This window comes from Semicossyphus pulcher, unplaced genomic scaffold (genome assembly GCF_022749685.1).
Source record: "Semicossyphus pulcher isolate SPU_LCO1_2020_fin unplaced genomic scaffold, fSemPul1.0.p SCAF_1, whole genome shotgun sequence".
NCBI classification, from domain to species: Eukaryota; Metazoa; Chordata; class Actinopteri; order Labriformes; family Labridae; genus Semicossyphus; species Semicossyphus pulcher.
Genome location: NW_027211603.1, coordinates 7,221,795 through 7,244,685, shown reverse-complemented (window position 1 = coordinate 7,244,685; position 22,891 = coordinate 7,221,795). Strand labels below are relative to the sequence as shown.

Sequence of the window (22,891 nt, the reverse complement as noted above, 5' to 3'; positions counted from 1 at the left end):
CATATCTCTCTAAAATATGTTAAAACACATAGACATTAAAAGAGCAATGTCTCTCAGGTTACATGCATTATATCAATAAGTTATTAGATATTTATGTTATAAGTAGCTTTTTGAGGCCTTGGGAGGTCTAACCAGTCACTCTTTCAAAGTAAAAAAACAGTTGTAGAAGTAAACCTAATTTTTGTTTAAAGTGCTTTTAATTATGTCATTCCCATAAGATTTATCATCCCATTGGAGAAAACCTGACTTCCAGGTTGAGAACTGAACCCTTAGTAAAAATTACATTAGGATCAAAATGAATGACCTATATTTGCTTATGCTTGTTTCCTAAAATCATTCTATGTCTAAGATCATCCTCTGTTGTTAAATTTCTTAAGTGTTAAAAATAGTTTCATCAAATCTATGAAAAATAAACCTTTAATCAATATAGATTTAGAATAGAGAATACAGATTTTTTAAAAATTGCACCCTCCGTCATGTCCGAGGAAGTGCTTTCTTAGATAGAAACCTGAATTCAATTGTATACTTTCTTACATTGTTGGCCTAATTTACAACTTCATAAATACAAATGCCTTTTTAAAATACCAGTTTAAAGATATTGTTAAGACACAGATATAGCTCCAAATCTAAAAAAAAATACTAATGTTATTCAACACGCATTTTCCTCGCTACATTTTAGTCCAACTTGTCTGTGATTATATATCTATAAAAACTTCTGGGATGTTGCCTGTAATTGATTAGCTTTTTTTCTATTTTGGCATTACTTTTTATTTTTTTTAAACCTACTATAGGTAGGTAGGTATGATCGGTATAAATGTGTGTGAATCTGTTGCCTTTCTCTCCTGCACTTCCCTCCTCCTGCCGCTAGTAGTCGCTGTTGGCAGTGGTGTGACAGCGGCGGTTGCAAACTATAAACTTCCTGTATGAACTTCCGGTGCTTCTCTTCCACCGGTCCAAGTCAACATGGTGGGTACCCCGAACACTTCACTTCACCAGCCCTTAAAATCCTTGTCAATCCTCACTGTGTGTCTGCCTATCGAGCGGTTTAAAGCTTCAGTTTGCACAAAAACAGCACAAAAATGTCTAAAAGCAGAATTCTGATGCACATCAGCGGTGTTAAATATGTGTAAACAGCGGCTTAACGGTTCCTTTGATAGTAGCGGTAACGGTCAACAGCACAGTCAGTATATCACCGGTACACACACTATAAACCGATTAACAGTGCTGGTTTGCTTTGAAGTGTTAAATTTTTGCTATTTCAAATGCGACGTATCATTGTTGCTGTTTATTATAACATAAAACAGCCCACCTAACTGTCTATTGCAAGCTAAATGTAACATAATGTCGGGGGTTTAACGTTACAAGTCCCAGACAAATCTTACATTTATTTTAAAACTAGTATTTTCGCGTCTCAACCAACATGCTGGAATCGTTTGAAAACTATGCGTTGACGCAATATTTTATTGTGAAAATCTAGTCTAAAGCGGCTATGATTTTCCGGTCAAAAAGTAGGCATGCAGAGTTGCTGTAATTGGCTAACCTATAACTTTTTAATAGGAAATTTAAGTTGACTTAATGGTCCCAATATTCAGTGATTAAATTGCACTTAAATTCGCATTCTTCTGAGCCCTAAAACAGATGTAATATCCTATATATTGTTTGAGTTTACAGACCATAGTAAGATGCCCACTGCAGAGATTTAATGTGTTGAGGAAATTAATGGATTTGGTAACATAAAGTAGAATTTTAAGGCTGTTATTTTAGGCTGTTTATATTTTCTGATACTGGTTTACTGTCAAATTTTACTTCTAAATATAGCTGTATTTGTTTCTTCAATAGTTATATTTTGACATGAAAAAGCAGTAACAGGTTTTTCCAAGTTATATCTAAGATGATATTCCTGCTGAAATATTTAAAATTTACTTGTACATCCCGTTTACATTCTCGTGAACGTAACCGGTTATATGATTTCTTACTATATTTCCCTGTTTTGTCCCTGTTTGATTTTTCTTTAGGGGCGTGTCAGGACCAAGACAGTCAAGAAGGCCGCCAGGGTCATCATCGAGAAGTACTACACCCGTCTGGGCAATGACTTCCATACCAACAAGAGGGTGTGCGAGGACATTGCCATCATCCCCAGCAAGCCTCTGCGCAACAAGATTGCAGGGTAAGTTGAATTTATTGCTTTGACTTTGCTTTGCCTGACATATTTCAGACATATTTCATTTATATGTTGTTATGGGCTTCTTGCTGGGAATTTCAGTGGCAGCTTAAAACAGGTTATCTAAGGTCAACAGAGGAGTCAGTATTGCGTAGTGGACTTGCATGGTGGCCTTTAGCAAGAGAAGCTTAGGAATTAAAATTGTGTTTCACTGAGCAGATTTATATGATTTGCAGTGCTGTGATGATCAACAGTCCGAAGAATGTTTTGTAGTTAATTTCCCAACTACTGATGTGTACTTGTACTGTAATATTAGTCTGTGGGTTGCAGTAGTGAAGAGCTGCCATGCTTGCTATTATTGCTTGAGCACAACTTCATTATTCTAAAGAAAAGATTGATCTAAAATAGCTTTTAAAAAATCACAGCTGAGGTATGTTATAATCGCTGCTTGTGTTAACTGTGTTCTGGTTAATGTAAGGATCCTACACATTTAGAAAGTCATGTGTCAGCTGTCATAACGAGGAAGATATTAAATGTTCTCTTTGCTGCAGCTTTGAGTCTGCAGGGTTGATGTCTAATTGAAGACTCCCTGTCTCCCCTTAATGTTTGAAGTCAGTGGAAGTGAGTGCAGAGAAATTTCACAGTGAGTCAGCAGGCAGTAAATTCCCTCAGGGACCTGACTGATGAAGTTTCCTGCAGCTGTTCATCTAAGTTAAACATTTACCCTCTTTAATTGAGTTATTCTTCGAAAGGAGGCTTTTGTGAAGAAACTGCATTTAATTTGTGCTGAAGAAACAGAGGTGCTGCCTTTAGTGTTGCTGCAGTTATTTATGTGTTTTGATTAAAGTGTGCTTATGGCTCCCATTGTTTGTGTTGACCAGACTTCATTACCACATTGTACTTGGTCTTGGAATCTGTAGATCAGTGTTGTGCACATTCAGCATTGTACGCAGAGCCTTTCATTTAATTAAGCTGTTTTTTTGGCACACTGCAAAGTGATTATTACTTGGTTGATAGATTTTTGTGCTTTATAATGATTTTGCAAACTACTTATAAAACATGGCTTATTTTAAGTGATTGGATAATTTTTGTATTAATTTACAAGCAGTTGACAATTACTTAACATGACATTCATGAACACAAAACCTCTCATTCAAGCTGCAACTAACGAGTGTCGTACAAATTTTAATTGTTTTGAATTGTCCGAAATATTAGTAAATGGTCTTTATATGTTACCAAAGTTATGTCTTAAGATTTCCAATAAAACAAAAGAATTAGGAATGTGAAACTGAGAAACATTGGAATATAGCAAGTTCTTAATCTGTAACCATTTTATGTTGTCTAATTTTCTTGCTAGATTAAAGGCAGTTATTAAAATACATCACGTGTCATCAACTCATAACTCATGCATGCACCTCACTATAGAACTGAATCCTGTATATAGTGTTTTGATGTCGACTTGTTTCCTTAATAAGCATGTGCTCCTGTTTGCCTCTCAGGTATGTGACACACCTGATGAAGCGTATCCAGCGCGGCCCAGTCAGAGGAATCTCCATCAAGCTGCAGGAGGAGGAGAGAGAGAGGAGGGACAACTATGTCCCAGAGGTCAGATTTGTTGCTTTGGTTTAAAAACTCACAGAAGGCTGTGCAGTTTTAAATCAGTGATTTTGTAATCTAATTATTTTTAATGAGGCATTCAGCAGCTTCTGTATTAAATAATTTTCAGAGCACCTTTGTGTCACTGACAGAGACAGACTGAACACCTTTTTAACTTGTTAGCTGTTGCTATAAAACTCTTAACTTAACACCTTGTAGAAGAGGCACAGTTCAGATTGAAAATGTGTGTTTTTTTTTAACCTCCTTTAGATTTCTGCTCTGGACCAGGAGCTCATCGAGGTGGATCCAGACACAAAGGAAATGCTCAAGATGCTGGTAAGTGCACCGCACACCATCATGAGATTTTGTTCTATACCTGAAAGATGTGACTTTTCTCTTCTGCAGACATTCTGACTTGTAAAAGCCAATTTATTTGAGCTCATTTAAAAACATTCTTTACAGAAAGATGGTGATTACATTCAGATAGAAATTGTCCTAACCACGTTATATATAATAATTTGTATATAGTTGTAGGAGGACATGTCAAGTGCAAGTTATCCTTTTACTGTCTGGTTAACTCAGGTTGGTGATTGAACCTGCATGCACAGTTCTGGTCTACCATACCAACGACAAACATAAAACAATTTTAATGAGTACCACCTGCATTTCACAAGTAAAAATGTCTTTCAGAAAAGCTTAACATGCTTAATTATATTTACAGACTACAGCATTACTTCATACATGTATGTTTAGCAACCAACAGGCAGCATGTCGATGAGGTCACAAGCTTTCTGTCATAACAGGATCAATCAAAGCAACCTTTCAGACTTCTCCAGATACAAATGAATAAGCCTGTTATTCTGAATCATCATCATGAATACTTTCACTTCCTCTTGCAGGACTTCGGTGGCCTTTCCAACCTTCAAGTCACTCAGCCAACTATTGGAATGAACTTCAAAACACCACGAGGACTGTAGAATCACGTGTAACACTGCTCTTAATAAAGAGATAGAGAACAATGGTCCCTCTGTTTTTCATCCAGGATATGAAGAATGATTTCCTACATGAACAGTATCATGGAACATACGATTTAACATCCAGACAGTCTGAACGCAGGATTTGGACTAAAATAATCTGACCTTTAAATACCAAACTGGTTATTTTCATCATGTGGCCTGAGTTCACATTCAGCTTTTCATTTCTAGCATTACCCAACAAACACAATGAAAGGGACAGTTTGCTTCTGAAAAACAAATTTAGGAAATTAATTTTGCCATTTCATTCGACTTTACATTGTGTCCATTTACTGTTCCCTCTGCATGTTATTAGGCTGACCCTGAAACAATCTTTGTGTTCCTGTTGCTGCTCTGACTTATTGACTTTAACATTTGTGCTGTCCTTTTTGGATGTTTTCCTTTTTGCAGTGTAAGAATTAAGTGATATGACAGGGATGCATTTGAAACTGGACTAGACCATTTAAGCCATTTTAGAGTAATTTATATAATTAATGCAGATATGAAAAACCAGGTTTTTCAAATGTACTAATAGTACTGAAAAGGCTTGAGACCCCAGGCTAAATATGACATAGCTAATAGAATGACAGGGGCTGCACCATGGTCCAGTGGATAGCACTGTCACCTCACAGCTAGAAGGTTCCTAGTTTGGATGCAGCGGGCCTTTCTGTGTGGAGTTTGCACGTTCTCCACGTGCAAGGCTTCCTTTCACAGTCCAAAGACATGCTTAATTAGGTTAGGTTTAGCGGTGACTCTAAATTGCCCGTAAGTGTGAAACATTGTCTATGTGTCAGCCCTGTGATTGACTGGTGATCAGTCCAGGTTGTACCCCACCTCTCGCCCAATGACAGCAGGGTTAGGCTCCAGCCCCCACGCGACCCTGAAGAGGATAAGCAGGTTAGATAATGGATGGATGACTGGGATCTGTTTTTGTACAACCAGTACTTGTTACTTTTGCAGATTTGTACTTTTACTTAAAGTGGAAATATCCACAGACCCAAGACAGCTTAAAACTTGCCCGACAAGAAAGTTACATTTTAGTGTTGAGCAGGTTAACCATGTCAAACAATAAAATGTGTTTGTCAAGAGAAACAGGTCAGCTTAGCATTCAAAGCAATATCGGCATACATATCAGCAAATAGCCAAGCTTCGCACATAAGCTATGCATTAGTCCTAGTTATGAAAGTAATGTCAGTGGGGACTACATTAGGTATTGTCAATGAATTGAAAATGCACAACTCAAATACAACCCAATGACTAGTAAACTGGTACTAACTCAGACTCTGTGCCATACGCTCGATGACTTGGCTTTTAAATTTTCCCTAACAGCAGATGGTAAATGAGTTTCCAAATTGCCATCTGCACAGACAGACACGAGATTAGAGACTTCCGAATTCGAGTAAATTTAAAATAACAGCCACCGGTTATTTATGAAGCTACATTTGAGTTATTTTGACAGAACATGAATGCAAGGGAAGTTTCTAACTGTAAACGTTGGCATTAGGTTTTAACAGTTACTTGCTTTCCACATGCAAGTAACCTAGAATTGCTGAATACGACATCTTTTTCGAAGCATGATATATTTTTCCACGATACAACTTAAAGCTCTTGAATTAACCTTCCCGATAAGAAAATGAAACCATCCGAAGAGCATGTAAATGCAGCGGGTTAAAAGACGAGGATTTCTACAGAGCAACTTCAATACAACAGTTACAAATCAAGAGTCTAGACATTGCAGGTAATGCTTAAACACCTTTATTGTGCCCAATCTGAACATACTCCACAACTGTAAGTAGCAGCAAACTTGGCAGACCACAATGAGGTAGACTTTCAAAACTCTAAAAAGCAGCTGGGCTAAAGGGACAACAAGCTCAGCGTGACAAACTTAATGGATAAAGAAAAGACACCTTGTCTTTGGCACACAGCTTATTATGCATCAATGTTCAACTGGAACAGGAAGGCAAAATGGGATAAGAAAGCGTGGAATCGATTTACTGGGGTCTACTCAAGCTCTGGATAGATTAATTTATCATCATCAGCTTAGTGGAAGTTCTTACATTCAACAGGAAACAAGCAGCTGTTCTAACATAGGCGTGTCCCCCTGCTGATGTACAAAAGTGATTAAAAACCACTGCCACCTCTCCAAACGTGCAAATTAAAAAGTGCAAAAATCAAACTATGTACAATCAAATGCTCATTCACTCTACTCTAGTCTCAACATGGTCCATCAGTTGCTTTGAGAAATGATGGATGGCCAGTTGAAGTTTATCCAGTACTATTGTTACATACATTTAATATAACTGGACCAATAAAGCAAGTTAAAGAAGTACTTTTGTGCCCGTTCAGTTGAAAATTTGGGAGGGCAAAATTAAAAAGAAAATAGCCACTGAAAAATGTATGAGAAAAGGAAAAAATAAAAGGGGGATTTTCCCATAAACAGCCGCCTGGTAGAATTCTGTTCAAAATTTTCATGTCATGACTTAAAACCGTTTGTGTACAAATTAGTAAAAAACTGCGTAAAAATGTCTGAAATGCGACTGGTTAAATGAAGCCCAACATTCAACTCCCAAAAGTAAGAAACACCAGTTGGCTTGCACAGGAAAAAACGGACGCCAACTGGGGGTCGGGGAGGGAGGGAGGAGGGGAAAAAATAAAAATTTAAAGGCACTGTATGGCATTTGCCAATGAACGGCAATGAGACTTGCGTGATTGCTCTTCACTATGCAACACATGTAAACAAAAAGAAAAAAGAAATGGCATTTTCATCCACTTCTTAACCTTAGGCTGACTCCCATCTCTCTGTCTGGCCACAAGTCTTGGAAAATGCATAAGTGTGAAGGGCCCCTTGTCTCTCCCAACAAGGTCACTGTGCATAGTGCCACTGTGAACAACAGCAAAAATGTAGCAAGTGCAAAAAGTGAACATTTTCTACAGTGATATCCCCAGTGCCTGGTGGAGTGCCATGGAGCCCTCGTTCTGAGGGTCGTCCGGCACACGTGCTCTCCTTGGCGTGCAGCCTCGCCCCGTTTAGAGGGGGCTCTTCCTCTGGCCCTTCAGAGCGTTTCCATCCGTCTGCTCTAGCTGGAGTCCCGGTTCTTCTGGTTGCGCATGAGGGGCCGGTGGTTACTCAAGATGTCCATGGAGTGCTGCCAATGCCAGCAAGAGCGGCAGTAGTACTTGAAGCAGGCCTGAGGGTCAACAGACGGCCAGTGAGTACATTTGAGCCACGTCAATTGATTGCCATTTACATTTCTGATGTGTGAAATATCAGACAGTAATGGATCAACAAACTCATCTACAGACAATTGCTCCACATATTGTAATAAACCAGAATTTTATTTTTAAACCATCAGTCTTTATGCGTGGCATTGGTTTTTCTATGTACTCAACCATAACTATTTAAATGCATTCATTTTACTGCATTTGCCTTCATTTATCTATTACTTTTTTGATGAACTAGTAAACATTATATACAAAAGAAAGTTATGACCAGCAAATCATTCTGCCAAAACTTGAGCCCTCCAGCTCGTCTCCTGCTAATAGCCGTGAGACGTAATGAATGATCTCAGGACAAAGATTCATTAAAGCACGTGTTTTCACTGACCTGGTCTCTGCAGAAGAAAGGCCCAGGTTGGCGAAGGCAAACTTGACACATGGAGTCTTCCAGGTAGGGATCAATCTGGACCTTTTTTTAAACAAAGAAATAAATATAAATTCAAACAAGCTTTAGGAGCATTACAGGCTGTTTTACAGAGTTTTACAGGGTCCCTCTCTACAGCCACAGAGACGTTTGATTTATTACATAAAGTAAAGAGACGCATCATGGAGCATCATCTTACCTTCTTTGTAAACTTAGGGGTCTTGATCTCCACGAATGCTGCACACACAGCCTTCAGGTAACTGCGCTGATTGTTAAAAGTGACACGTCCAGAGCCTGTACAGAAGAGTAAGTTCATTCAGTGTCAATGGGATTATTTGGCAGAACACACTGCATATTAACATAAACCTACTGTGCAGAAATATTTAATGGCATCCTCTGACTGTTGCCAAGCACTGATGAAATGCTGCTAAAGGGTTATAGTTTATGGCGAAGCTTAAATTTACAGAAGATGCCTCTGCTAGTGTAGCGAGTACACTGATCACTGTAATTCCATTGAAATTGAGACTTTGTTCTGCGATTCAGCTGGAATCCCTTTTTGCATAAGTTGCATTTCATGTTTGCAATCAAAGCCGTTAGAAACTAATTGGATTCAGCAACATTGGAGGTCGTTTTTAACAGATGCTCTTCAGTCTGTAGCTCAGGTTGCTTAGATCGTATTTTGGTTGCGTCTTCAGAATCAGAAGCAGCTTTATTGGCCAAGTATGTGGGCACATGCAAGGAATTTGACTTTCTGTGCTCTCAATGTACAGACACGCTTACTAAATTTAAAAACAAGGACAGGTTAGACAAGGTGACACTTAGACACTAAAAACTAAATCACTAAAAATGTGTCTTTACCACATTTCATTTAAAAGAAGGAAAAACCAGAATATCCGATTCAACACCGGAGGTCTCACCTATGGGGTACTTGTGTTTGTCCGTGTCGATGCCAGCGTACATGACTCCTCCGAACAGGTCGTTCATGATGCTGGCCAGCGCCTCAGCGTTCAGCATGCCATGCAGCGCACCAACAAACACCGTCTTACTGGGGTCCAAACGCTGGGCAGGGCAGCGGACGTAGTTACTGTCGGAGATCACCCAAGGGATCACCTGCACCTGTGACCGGAAAAGGACGAGAGCGACAGGATTTACTTTGTGGATTACTTATCTTTTGATTTATTTAGCTAGATAACTGAACTTATAGTAGGACATGGTGTTTATTATACCAGTAATTGTGATTAGACAAGAGTTGAAGGTACATTTCCCTGTGAAGTGAAAAATCAAAACACTCCAATACTGCACTAAAGTACAATTTGAGGCAAATCTTCTTTGGCAAATTTCATTCCACTGACTTGCATAATTGCGACTCGTGTTTAGATGCTACTCACATCCTTGCATCTCATCCTGCGGCTGGACATCTTGAAGTAAAACTCTCGGTTGTCCTCCGGGTGAAACGGGTCCTGGGAGCAGGCGTGGAGCAACGCCCGCACAGACTTCTCATTCTCAAACACCAGGTAAACATAGCCTGAAAACAAAGCAGAACACTTAGGATATGGACAAATGTCACCCCCTACTCGTATTATTGAGAATTTAGACTACAGTTAAGTTGTGGCAGCTTGTCTCAAATCATAAATTTGCCATAAAACCAGCATTAGGAAAACCCAGCAGACCTTAAGACCCTAAAACCTCAGCAGACATTTCCTACAGCTCTAAAGCATTGAGAGGCATTTAGTTCACTCATCTACTACCATGTTTTTATGCTAAGACCCAGTTTTTATGCTAAGACCCAGTATCACCGATCCAAAGTTCCTCTAAAGACAACTCACCAGCATCCCATGTGCTCACCACAGTGCCACCCTGAAACCATGAATAAAAAAAAATAGCCTACCAGCCTGTTGTTACCTTTGGCCACATTACCTTTGGGAGGACAGCGAGGGTGCTTTCCATCCTTACCGGGCCATTCCACTGTCAGAGGACCGTAACCACTGAAGGTGTTGATCAAGCCGGCTGAAACAGAGGGAGAGATTAAAGTTGAGGTGAAATGAAAAATTTAATTTTAATCCTTTTAGATCATATCCCCGGTAATATTGTGCATCTAGTTGACAATATAGGCCAAAAGAAATACAGAAAATCCATTTCTTCGTATTCTTATATCAAAATCTGACCATTTTTTCTTCCGGTAAAACTAAATTTCACGTGTGCTTACGTAAGTTAGCACCAAACAATTTCAACCAATCAATCTGCAACATGTAGCCGCAGAGCACCAAGAACGCTCGGTCAGTTAGCTAGCTACTGCGCTGTGGAGAACGTCTGTCTACGCCCACTTCTCAATGATCAAATCAAATCCCTCTAATGATATGTCCCGCCTGCACGTCCTGTTTCACTCGGAAATACGTCACGATACGGAAGCTAGATACTCTTGAAAATGCGGTTTCAGCTCGACTTTATGGAAGACTCATTGAAACTTACATTTAAAGTCACAACTTCCCACATCACATATTAAAACTAGAAATAATACAGACAACACCCCTAAATCTGTGTGGTATATTTGCTCAAATGCTTATTAATTTAAGCATCCAAAAATGCACACTTCCATTTCTAAGTTTGAAAGCTTTAAGGAAGACATTTGCTTAATTCATCACTAAGATACAGGGTAAGTAAATGGATTGTAATTTAACAGGAATAAATTAATAAATGAAATTCCACATTTTACATTCACATTAGTTGTAATTCCTTTAACTTGTACGGACACTGAAGGTCATTAAAACATAAAAAAAAGTGATCAAAAAGGACAAAAACTCTTACACTTCAATGCACAGGAGTAGTGCTAAAATTAGAACGTTATTCAAAATCTTGAGAAATGCACACAAGACAAAATTCCCGAATTTCCCCTGTGCGGATCAATAAAGGCTTCTCTTTTTCTACTGCGGCTGTAGATCAACATTAGTTTTTCCCTTTGTTTCTTTTTCTTCCCCTCGTCATCTTTTAAATGATTTAGACGTGTCACACATCGTGGAGCCTTGTGGTATCAGAACAAAGATCAACTACTTTCTGATCAACTTTTTGGAAGAATCTCATAACATTACATCCAAACCAGATTATAGAAGTGTTGATTTGAGAACAGCTTGTCCTCACTCAATTTGCTGCAAGATGAATGCAAAAGGTATCTTTAAAATCCTTGTGACCCAGCACTGTGAAATTAAAGCAGCATTTACCTTCTGTGATGTCCCAGGGCACGCCACCAAGAAAGACCTTGCAGGAGTACAGAGGATCCTTGTTGTTTCTGGGAGGCAGCTGACCACTCCAGGTGAACGTGGCCTCATTCACAGCTGAGGAGTCCAGAACAGAGGTAAAGTTACCATATAATCCAGTAAAGCAGAGCTATGACAATCAAAGTGTATACGTCAGATTTGAACATCTTACCTGCAGCCTGTCTGTGAAGGCGGGCCTCCCTCTCAATACTGAACACATCATCCGACTGGTCGAGCACATCAGCACCAGGCCAGGGAGAGCCTGTACGCCAGCGGCGGGAGATGGCAGAGGAGGCGGGACTGGCACTGGATGGTGGAGTGAGAGGAGAGCTGGAGTCTTGGGGGTCCAGACGGGAGCCCAGTCGCAGCAGATCCTTCTGCATGTTTGATGCCAGGTAAGGCAGGGGAGGGGAAATCCGCAGATTCGACTGGGGAGAAAGAAAGTGCAGTGGAGTGTACGAATATATGTAGAGTATAAAGAACTTAAATCATATGTTTAACAAATTCTCGAGCAAAAAAGGTTTAAATTATTGAGGCAGTAGTGAAACCTGAAACAAGAGTTCAGAAAATGTAAACATCCACATCACTGCTTCCATCAATGAAAGACGATTTTGAGCTTCTGTCAGTTAGACTCGGACTTCCTGTAGATCTTTCACATTAAAAGTCCTGAATAAAAAGAGATTGTGTCCTAACAGAGTTTTGACAGTCTTTAGCTAAACTCTGCCAAACATGGTAGCAATTTTGGCATTAAAGTGCTATACAAATAAAATGTAGTATTATTACATAAAAAAGGTGCTCAAAGGCACTTTGCATGAAAAAAAACAAGACATTAAGAGCATATACAGTAAAAAAAAAAGTAAGACTTACAGTTAAATATATGAATATAAAGGAAAGAAAAAGGTTACAATGACATAAATAGAGATCAGATTAAAAGCAGATTTAAATAGGTGGGTTTTGAAAGAGGGTTGCTTGTATTGCAGTGATTGAATTAGCCGTTTAGCATAACGTACTTTTCCACAGCACTAAAAATAAAGTATTTACTAAAGCATTACCAAACAGCTACTTAAAACAGGATCAGAAAAAGCCAAATTACGTACCAAAATAATAATATACTGCATTAGAAAACCAGATACAGACTGTATACAAAAAGGAAGTCACTATTTATCCAGTTTTGGTATCAGCCGGGCTGTTCTGTCAGCCTCAATATCTGGTTAAAGTAAGATTATTAAAACAGATGCTCTCTCTAATAAGTGCCTGTTGTAAATAAAGGCCCAATGCACTATTAGATTCATGGTGCCAACAAGTCAGCCAGGCTGAGGAAAAAAAGAGGGTAGGTCAAGGGGTATTCCTGTATGAAAATATTCCTCATCCGACCGGGTCCTAACAATCCACAACAAAGCAGGAGTTACCGAACAAGTATCATGTGCCTTACCAGCACGTCACAGAGGTGGTCCGAACCGGAGCTGAAGCCGCTGGTCTCCGAGTCTTCCGGACTGCTGGAGCGAGAGTCCAAGAAGGAGCTGGAGTCCAGTCGGTTTGCCATGCGGGCCATGCTGGGGAACTTCTCCAAGAAGTCAGCAGTCATGCTCATGGACTCAGGGGGCAGGTAGCCTGGGGGCTTCCCGAGGATGCTACTGAAGGGACTGTTCAGTATACCTAGCACTGGAGAAACAAGACAATTATATTATTTACTGCATTGAGATGACTCATTTCAGAGTGATCTGTACAAGTAGTCATGGTAATTGTACACTTAAAATGTGAAACAACATATTACCCCCGCTTTAAGACATTTATATAATTTTACATTGTTGAATGTTCAAACTAAACGTGGGTGAAGTTTCAAATCTGTGGGTAAAAATATGTTGGAGTAATCCCCAGGCTTCTCAGCTCAGTCTGCAGGCTGCTGTGAACGCCAGGTTTCAGGTTTACAACATGTGTATTTTATGATGTCACAAATTCAGCCTCAGCAGGCGTCGGAGAGCTGGCCAATCAGAAGAAAGTGGTGAAATATGAAGCTTGAAATTCGCATAATACCCCCCCTTAAGCTTGTTGATGTTGGTTTTGCAATAGGATAAGCAAACTGAAGTAAATGGGATGTGTGTGATGAACATACAGAGCCATACAAATCTTTCAAGGGGAAAGTCAAATTGCAGCTTCAAGTTTTCTGAAAGTGTATTTTTTGCTGCGTTTCCACCCAAGTAACTTTTCCCCAGGGACTGAAATTCAGTGCACTTCAACTGCAGGGACCAGGGGACTTTATTTACCCACCCAAAGGTCTCTGCACTGAGGTAGAGCTTTCCAAAAGTCCAGGACCTTTGTGGTGGGCCTTGCAACATTCATCATTTCTGATTTGTGGGATACAGATGTGGCTTTTTCATGTCAACAAATTTGCCTGATCCCCACAGGACTTTAGACCTCACAGAAAATGTAGACAATTGGTTCATCCAGTTGCAAAACAGAATTTCCTCAAGGGCAAACTAAAAAAAGAGCAAAGTAAAGAAAATTGAGTTTGTGTGCTGAATCTACAGACCCATATTGATTTGTGAGGACAGAAAGGCTCACTCAAAATTTGCATCTAGAAGAGGGTACTTAATGTGCAAGCTGGCTGCCAACCACAGCCCAAAATGCCCGAGTTGATGCTTGAAGCACTTTCAATTTCACATCTGATGTTTTTTTAACTTTGCTGCTACTTATCAAGCCAAAACACAATCTCGTCTCACAACCAAACGCCTTTCCCTTTCGCGAAATTACTGCAGGCCTATTCGACTGACACCTTCCCCTACAAAACCCAGTGGGCAGCAATTCCTCAAGTATTAACAAGCATCTTCCTTCCTCTTGATAACCAAGTGACTCAGCTGGCAACTGTGACAGATATGAACTGTGCGGCCTGTAACAGCGAACATGAGGCTCTGGGGGGTGGTGGTGGGGGGGATTATTCAGCTGTAGGCCGCATTCAGAGCTCTGTCCCAGTTTGTTACGGGCCCAGTTTAGGAAGCTCTAAATGAAGAAATGCAGTTTGTGTTTGGATGTGAGGCAATAAAAAAAATATATATATGGCACCACAAATGGGTCACGACAAGTGGGGCATCATTACAGTGGGTGGTAGGGAGTCAAAGACAGACTTATGTCAGAACTGTGTGACAAAATGTCAGCATTCAAATCATCCATGTTCACGCATGTTTAGCAGTTCAGTAGGACAGTTAGGTTAGTTTGTATCCTAAACAAACCTATGCACTTACCCTAAGAATAATACCCTGGCATCAACAGGTAATACGAAATATTCGGACAAATCACTCAATTTCTGGGTTATAATAAGAACACATCCTCTAGCTTTGGGGAAAAGAAAAGTAGCTTCACTGGCTTGTTTTTGTGCTTGCTGGATTGCTAGATGCTGCAAAGCAAAACTGCTACATCATCCTCCCTGGTGACGCTACAGCTTGTTCCCACACACAGACTGCTGCTAATGACAAAACCACCACTTATTACATTATAAATGAGGGGCTACACAAAACAAGTCACAACCACAGATGCTGAAATGTGGACTATAATCAAATGGGGTCACAAGAGAGCTAATTAACTCTTTGGAAAATAACCACCACCCACCACAGTCTGGGGCAGTATGTGGTATAAAATATTGGATTTAGCAGCAGGTTTTGCTCTTATTCTTTCATATATTTAAGCAGACAACGGATTTTGTACTCACTGGAGGGTGAGCTGGTCTGAACCTGGGAGGGAGAGTTGTGTGTGTCCGTGTCCTGGCTGCTCCAGGGTCTGTCCCAGCCGGACAGCCGGAGAGACTGGAGGCCCAGGCCCAGGTCTGTGACACCCGGCGGGCCCCTGGACGACGGCATCTCCTGGGAGCCGGGCATGCCGCCACAGTTGGGGAAGAGCATCCTCCTGCTGCCCACCGCAGCCAGCTCCGACTCTTTTATGTCCAAGATCCAGTGCAGAGATGTAGAAAAAGAGAGGGGAGAGGAAGTGTTAGACAGCTAAAGAGAACTGTTGTTTCAGTCTGCGTTACATAGAAAAGACAGTTAGGCTTCGTCACACAAAACTGCTTCAGTTAAGAGATCAAAACTTCCCTCATCTCATCTCCCCCTACCCTGGTTGACGGGGGAGCTAACCTGCTGCCTCTGTGCTCGGTGAAACTGCCATGCATCTCCGTCCGCATCACTGACCCACCTAGCAGCATGTGACATGGCTGCTGATGCACTCGCACACCCCTGCTAATGACATCAGCTCTCCCCCACCTCCCTGCTGCCTTGCCTAACAACTGTGTAATGAAAAATTCCTGTCGGAGCTATTGGCTTGTTGATAGAAGTACTCCCCTCTCTGGTAGGCACAGCACGTCGGTAAGTCGGTGGGAAGACAGCTGCCCGTGCTGCCACTGTTACTGCTTACTCTGTCTGGTCTTGTTTCCTGAACGAGCTGACAGAGAGGCAGGAGGGAGGGAGGGGAGGCGAGGGGCAGAGCTAAAGCGGCATGGTGGGAGGTAGCATGGGAGATGGGAGTGAATGACTCAGCAGACTTGATTTAAAAACAATTTCAGACTCGAGGATGCTCAATAACTAAACAAAACACTGGATTTAAACAACTATCTGGCACACTGGTTGGTGTATTCCTCTGACTTTTTTTTTTCCACACAAACACACAGTGGAGAAAAAAAAAAAAAAGAGCAAACGGAGCCTCGCTGAGGAAGAAGCAGCTGACTGATCAGATGTTGAGGGCGAAGCGATTTGCACAGCCAGCTCCTCCCTTCCCTCTCCAGGCCTGGAAAGCATCCAGCTGCCGCTACAGCCCTGATTCAGCAACACCAAGCCAGGGTGTTAGGGCAGAGAGGCCACATCGGAAGTTTAAGTCTGTTTGCATGAAGACACAGCTCACTTTAAAACATAAGTGTTGCACTGCTGCTTATACAAAGCTGAGTATCACGATATATTATAATTATCAGAAATGAGGCTGCAGGTGTAGACATGCCTTAAGCAAATTAACAGTTCAAGGACACGACGCAGGCGCCTTGCTGAGCTTGAATCTTGGCAAATCTCACTCTTGGGGTAAAAAAAAAAGAAACCCTTAGAAGTGCTGCAATGCTGCAGACCAGCGATGCAGCATGAATCAGCTGTTGGCACCAGAATGTTAATGACAAAGTGAAGTTTAACAGATGGCAACGCCGGCTGAGAAAGTGAAAGACTTCCACTGTGAATGGGATGTGACTTTTCACCTAACAAAATAAAAGTTCATGCTGTTTCAAGTGAACTAGTGTTACTCTACATCACATTTGGAGGGTTTTGTTTGGAGTTTCCAGTCTAAATTTGGGGCTACGATAAAAATGCAAAGCAAAGAACAGCAGCAGGAGAATCCAACATCAAACTCTGAGCAGCAGCCAAGACTGAGGACGCAGAGGTCATGTCCTCCCTCATAATCAGAATCACAATCAGCTTCAATGGCCAGGTGTGTACACATACAAGGAATATGACTCCGGTTAAATTAAGTGTTTGAAATTCTTAGGAGACCAAGAGGAAGTCAAAAATGTTCTGCAGATTCAAAACGTTTTAGACTCCATATATTCACATTTTGTTCTTGTACTACAGCTGAAACAAATTTCAATGTCAATTTGCAGAGAGTCAATTCACAATATTTATACGGCGGCCATTTTCCTCTGAGGTTCCACTAAGGCTGGGGTGTTCAAATGCTTTTACAATGTTGTACTGCTGTGTTCATGGTTTGCAAAACACTTGCACATAAGGAATCTGAAAAATCATTAAGTTAAAACAATATTTATACAATTATCTAACCTGGAACACAGCAGGACAACATTATAGCAGCATTTGGCTTACCACCTTTAGCACAATATTATAGGGGAAAGGCCACTGTGTGACTATGGTGGATTTCCAGCTAATACACGGGCAATCAAAGGCCTTTATCTGACAAAAAAGCCAAATTTCTAGCTTCTCATAATGCACGATTTATTTTTATTTGTTTTATTGTCATTGTAAGTTAAATATCTTTGTTTATCTTACATTTGGTCAGCCAAAGCCATAAATCTGGAGGTCAAATGGGGCTTCTAGGATCTTTCACAGAGTTATTGGCCAAAATATTAAATGTAGTAGAACTAAATCAAGATAATGCACATAAATAGATTAAACTGCAAACACTATGATGCTGCTCAGAGGGGTCAGGTCCAGTGGAAGGACTGGGTTTGTATGCATGTCAGTGTTTCTAAAACCTGCAGCTAAAATGTGTTCAAACACCAGCAGTGTAACAAAGCATGTGTTTTTTTTAGTAGCCAGGTCCACCTGCTGCAGAGTGAAACAAGTGAAGAGTTTTACCACACAGCAGGTCTGGCTTTCCCTTTGGGTTGTTTGGTGTGGTGCACACACCGGTGAAATCCAGAGCGTTGCCCAGCATGGTGTTCATCCTGCGGAAGATGTCCGCGTTGCTGCAGGTGGACAAGGCCGGAGACTCGGAGTCCGGGGTGTCCGGCCTGCGAGGGTCGTTTCTCTGCAGGAAAGAACCAGAGGAGGTGGGGAACTCAAAACCTACATTCATGCTAAACGTGAAGTCAAGCTAAGTACACGTTAAGGAAAGTAAGGACTGACTTTTTGACCGTTATTTAACAGTTATAGGGAGTTATTTTCGGTAGGAATTAAAATGGTTTGTCTAGGAGACACGTCGGTGGTAATTTCGTGTCACACAAAAGGTCATTTGATAACGGTAAACTAATTCAATTCACAAATTTCATTTCGTTTCTAACTCACCAGGGAAAACGCCATGATGTGGACTGACAGCCTGTGAGAAATGTCACAATACTAACCGCAGTCTGCAATAAAAGGTCATATTTATGAAGTCTGCTAGCTGGCTAATTAGTCTCAATTTAGTGAACGTGTGCTCGGCGAATGAATGCAGCTCAAGGGCCACAGACCGTTCACGTGCTCACATCAAAGGGCAGACCGCAAAAACAAAAGATCACGTGACCATAAGGATTGCATTTTGTAAGGTGATACTTAAAATAATATCAGTTGAATTATTCAAGTTTTCTTTATGTTTTAGGTTATTTCCTTAATTTTATATTTTTATTTTGTTTAACCAGGAAAAAAGCTCTTGAGAATACAATAAAAGACCTGAAATAACAAGTGAAACCAAACTTTGTCTAAATCAACCACAATCATAAATATCTCAAGCAGAACATCTACAGCCAGATGTGTCTGCCTCCAAGTTATTCAAGAGCACCTTAAAAGCATCCAATGAGACCAGTTCCTTTAGTTCCAGGTCTATGTGTAATTCATTTCAAGTGTAGGGAGCAGCAAATATTTTCTGAAAGGGCAAAAACATATTCTGTACTTGCAGTCTGCAGTTATGGTCTATCTATAAGGTTATTAAGGGATAAAAAAGCCGACTCAGAGTAGCCTAATATTGACTGCCCAATGCATTCTGGGATATTCTAAACAAATACTATGATATCCAAACAATAAAAGGTACACATCTGCTTATTTTGGGCCACATTATCACTAAAAGTCTACATCACGTAATTATCTAAAACCAATTTATCTCACCCATTAGCCAAAGCTTTTGCTACTGCCTGATAATTTGACTCAAATGGCATTTAATCAGTGGTAGAAAAATACCTCAGCTCCTCTAATAAAGTAAAAGAAGCAGTGCCACACTGGAAAAACCTTCACTATAAGACAAAGTCCTGGGGTGGCTGGTTAAGTGATTTAATGAATTGTCCTCTAATCAGATTGGCTGTTAAATCCCTTGTGCAGTCAATATGTTGAGCTTCCTCTGGTAAGACACTGAACCCCAAATCACCTCCAAAGGCATAGGTATTGTTGGGTGAATATGATAACATTAGACCTTGCAGGGCTTTGGTGGTTCTTTGTATAGAAGCCTCTGCTGTCAGTGTATTAATGTGTGTGCTATAAAAGTGCCGTCCATTGACCATTCGCATTCAAAAACTTACTTGTAGTAGCATTATCAATCTTATATCACTTGATTACCATTGCCCTTTACATTGAGCTGCTGTAACAAGTGAATTTTCTTCGGTTGTGAATCAATAAAGTCTATCTTATTATTTTATCTATTAAAGTAATATATAAAATTTCATATTTTCTTCCACCACTGCAAATCAGATTGTATTTAGTTGTATGAATCTTTCTTTTTGAGTCTCCCCACCGTGTTTGTCGTGTTGGAAGTTGCAAGTTGTCAGCCTTGAGAAATGTAACTTGTCTATTGGGACCCTCCACTGCTGGGGCATAACAATAGTTAAACAATGGTGAGAGAAGAATGCGACTTTATTTTCCAATAGAGAGAAACTTTCTTTGTCTAAAAACATAAAAGCAACACAGATTGATATGATACATGATTGATATGGTTACAAATACATGTCTGGAATGTAAAAGAGTCCATTAGTAAGAAATAGAAATGACATGTTTGTAACAAAGCATAATCTTAAATTAAAATAGAATTTAAAAAAACATACATTTTCACAGTAGATGCTCTTCATCCTTCTAACAGCAGTTTGGAAAACCTGTGTAAACTGTGTTATCCTTTTACTTCATGTAGAATTGACACTTCAGAAAGACTTCAGAGGCAAGATATGTCACCTGACTGGAAACTGGATAAGATGAAACTTATTGATCAACATTGGAAATAAAGTGGGCAGCAGCAACTGAGGAATTATGTCAGAGAGGGCAAATAGTAATAGAACACAGGCACAAAACACAATTTATAGAATAAGCAATAAAAAATACAACTTAAAAACAAGAGAGAACAGAGTTGTGTGGTTTAATGTTTAGTTGTGTTGGTTCCACCTTAAACTGATAAAGCAGAGAGTGTTGGGTAGAAAGGTACATGTTACTATATCAACATACAGATAATTAGCAGCATTCACCAATTTAGAATCATGTGCTACAAAACAGAATTAAACATTAGCAAAGCGGCACAGAACAAATGTTAAACTCAAGGACACACAATGCAGTTTAGTGGTTAAAATGCTCATGTGATTTGAAGGTGAGTCCTGATGTTTTTGAGAGGTGATAAAGAGGCCGTTTTAAATACCATTACGACAGGTTAGCTTGTTAGCTTCCTCTATTTAGCTGCTTCATGCCTGCCGGTCATGTGGACGTTTAGCCAGAAGAGGGTGCCAAAGTCCTTCAGTAAAATCCTCCAGGCCTCTTTGCTCAAGCTTCCTGCTGTTTTATTGATTTAGAACGAAGATTTTTTTTCATCACATATACATGAAAGCACGTATAGTAACTCGGCAGGGCAGAATATGAGTAGAAGACATTTTAAAAAAGCTAAGCTATAAAGGAAATGTCAGACAAAATACACCAAAAGAGGCAACACATTTATAAAACTGGCATGATTTAAAAAGTGTGTTGTGTCAGCACAGTTAGTGATGTTTTTTTAATTGATACAATGACATGAAGGGGAAAAAATGATTAGTTCACAATATATTGTTGACATAAGAAGCAGGTGCACGCATTTGCATTGATATACAAAAACTGTATCTGTTAAAATATGAGAAAGGAAAAGCAGAACAACATTTTTTCCCCACACTGATTATAACTGATACATGACACATGGTTGCTTAAGATTTTATTACATGGGATCCACTTTTTTCAGCCCTCCTGTTATTAAGAAACTAGATCTACATATATGTAGGCAGAAACAGAAATGTCCACATATTCATTTAAACAGACACTCTAATGTTGTCTTGTTCTGTTGAAGGTTTTTTTTAGATTTTAAAGCAGAAACCACAAATTTTCTAAAGGATAATTTTGACTTCTGAAGCCACTGCAGCCTGCAGATGACAGCTGTGAATAAAGAATTTAAGATATATAAAAAATGGCATACGGTGCGCCTCTTTTAGCCATTAACAAGTCCTAGTTAGAGACCAAAATATATCATATATTCTGAGAAAAAGAAGGGATAATACATCTGTGTTGAGATGTGTATCTGATTCTGGCGTTCAGCTTGTGTAAAAATGTTCCTCCTTCCAACCCACAGCCTCCACATCTTCACACTCTATTGATTTCATGTCAATCCAAATCTTCTGTGTCAAAGTGATGTCAAATGACCCGTTTTTTTCCATGAAAGGCAAGTGGCCAATTCCTGAGAGAAATATTATTTATTCTTCTGAACCGTGTGTGTTTTGTTTGGGCTTTAACCTTTACGATTAAAAGATCAGGTCTGTCAGACTGAGGCAGCGTCCATTGAATTTTAGAGACCCTTTTGAGGCCTTCAACTTATTGTCAATTAATCTGCGGAGGATTTTGTGATCATTTATTTTCAGAGAATGTCCATCACAGATTCTCCGAGCTTTTGGTCTTTAAAAGTCTTTGTATGACCAACAACTTAAACCAAAATATGCTCCGTCTAGAATATAAAAAAGAAAGCAGCTAATTTACACATTTGAGAAACTGGAAATAGGGAAATGTTGACGGTTTTCTTTTCTGCACTGGCTCACTTTGTTCTCCTTGTTCTTTATTTTTGGATTACATTTAGTTAAATTAAATTTGAACCCCAAATATCAGTTTTAATGGTTTAATTTCATGCCACCAGTCAGGGGACATGATTTATGTTCTATTAAATATAAAAGTAAAAAGCAACATTTGATGCAATAACAACCAACTTCATACAAGTGCAATAATTTAATTTATAATTAATCTTTATTACACTCATACTTGTGCCACAATAACACTTATTCTCGGGCAAAGTTCAACTATTCAAAGGCAAAATACACTGTGTGCATGTTTTACTCACCATCTGAGAGCATGTATGTGTCCGCAGCAGTTTGTTTTGTGCTTTGTCTTTTACTTGAACTGATCAGGAGTCGAGTTTAATTCACTCGGTACAATGACAAAGGCTCTCTATTCTATACCATAACTTAATTTGCACAATATGGACCAATGTTTACAGTTCAGCAGCAGCACCGTCACCGGCACAATTAGGCAGCTGGTGGTATGGAGTCACTTAAGAGTCCCTGGAGGAGCCGTCACGGTCGGCTGAGCAGCATCTCACCAGCTTATGAGGGGAGAGTGTGGAGGTCAACTCCACGCATGATGCAAAGAGACACTAATGCAGCGGTGCATTACAAATGAAAAGTTATCGTGAATTATTGATGTCAACATCTGATGTCCGCGGCGCTCACTTGTCGGCGTCAGCAGTGACAGAGCGTTTGTTTACTGTGATTGGCTGCAGAGACAAATGACAGATGCCCAAACAGGAA

The 22,891-nt window shown here is 40.0% G+C and overlaps 2 protein-coding genes across 3 annotated transcripts; one reads left to right on the top strand and one right to left on the bottom strand.

The window, feature by feature from the left end:
- Positions 1 to 931: 931 nt before the first annotated feature.
- LOC138587986 (small ribosomal subunit protein eS17-like) lies at positions 932 to 4,776 on the top strand. The gene is made up of 5 exons (XM_069658011.1): positions 932 to 966; positions 2,016 to 2,167; positions 3,661 to 3,766; positions 4,028 to 4,093; positions 4,657 to 4,776. Exons 1-5 carry the CDS (start codon positions 964 to 966, stop codon positions 4,732 to 4,734), a joined length of 405 nt encoding a protein of 134 aa, XP_069514112.1. The 5' UTR covers positions 932 to 963; the 3' UTR covers positions 4,735 to 4,776.
- A 1,733-nt stretch (positions 4,777 to 6,509) lies between these two features.
- cpeb1b (cytoplasmic polyadenylation element binding protein 1b) lies at positions 6,510 to 16,066 on the bottom strand. Of its 2 annotated transcripts, none has more exons than XM_069661780.1 (10): positions 15,365 to 16,066; positions 13,094 to 13,323; positions 11,834 to 12,089; positions 11,626 to 11,739; positions 10,313 to 10,417; positions 9,799 to 9,935; positions 9,328 to 9,526; positions 8,610 to 8,704; positions 8,375 to 8,455; positions 6,510 to 7,958 (listed from the first exon to the last, which is right to left on the bottom strand). In XM_069661780.1, exons 1-10 carry the CDS (start codon positions 15,552 to 15,554, stop codon positions 7,848 to 7,850), a joined length of 1,518 nt encoding a protein of 505 aa, XP_069517881.1. In that variant the 5' UTR covers positions 15,555 to 16,066; the 3' UTR covers positions 6,510 to 7,847. The 2 variants fall into 2 exon arrangements, with proteins under 2 accessions (XP_069517881.1, XP_069517890.1); XM_069661789.1 differs by having other exon boundaries at positions 10,328 to 10,417.
- Positions 16,067 to 22,891: the final 6,825 nt, after the last annotated feature.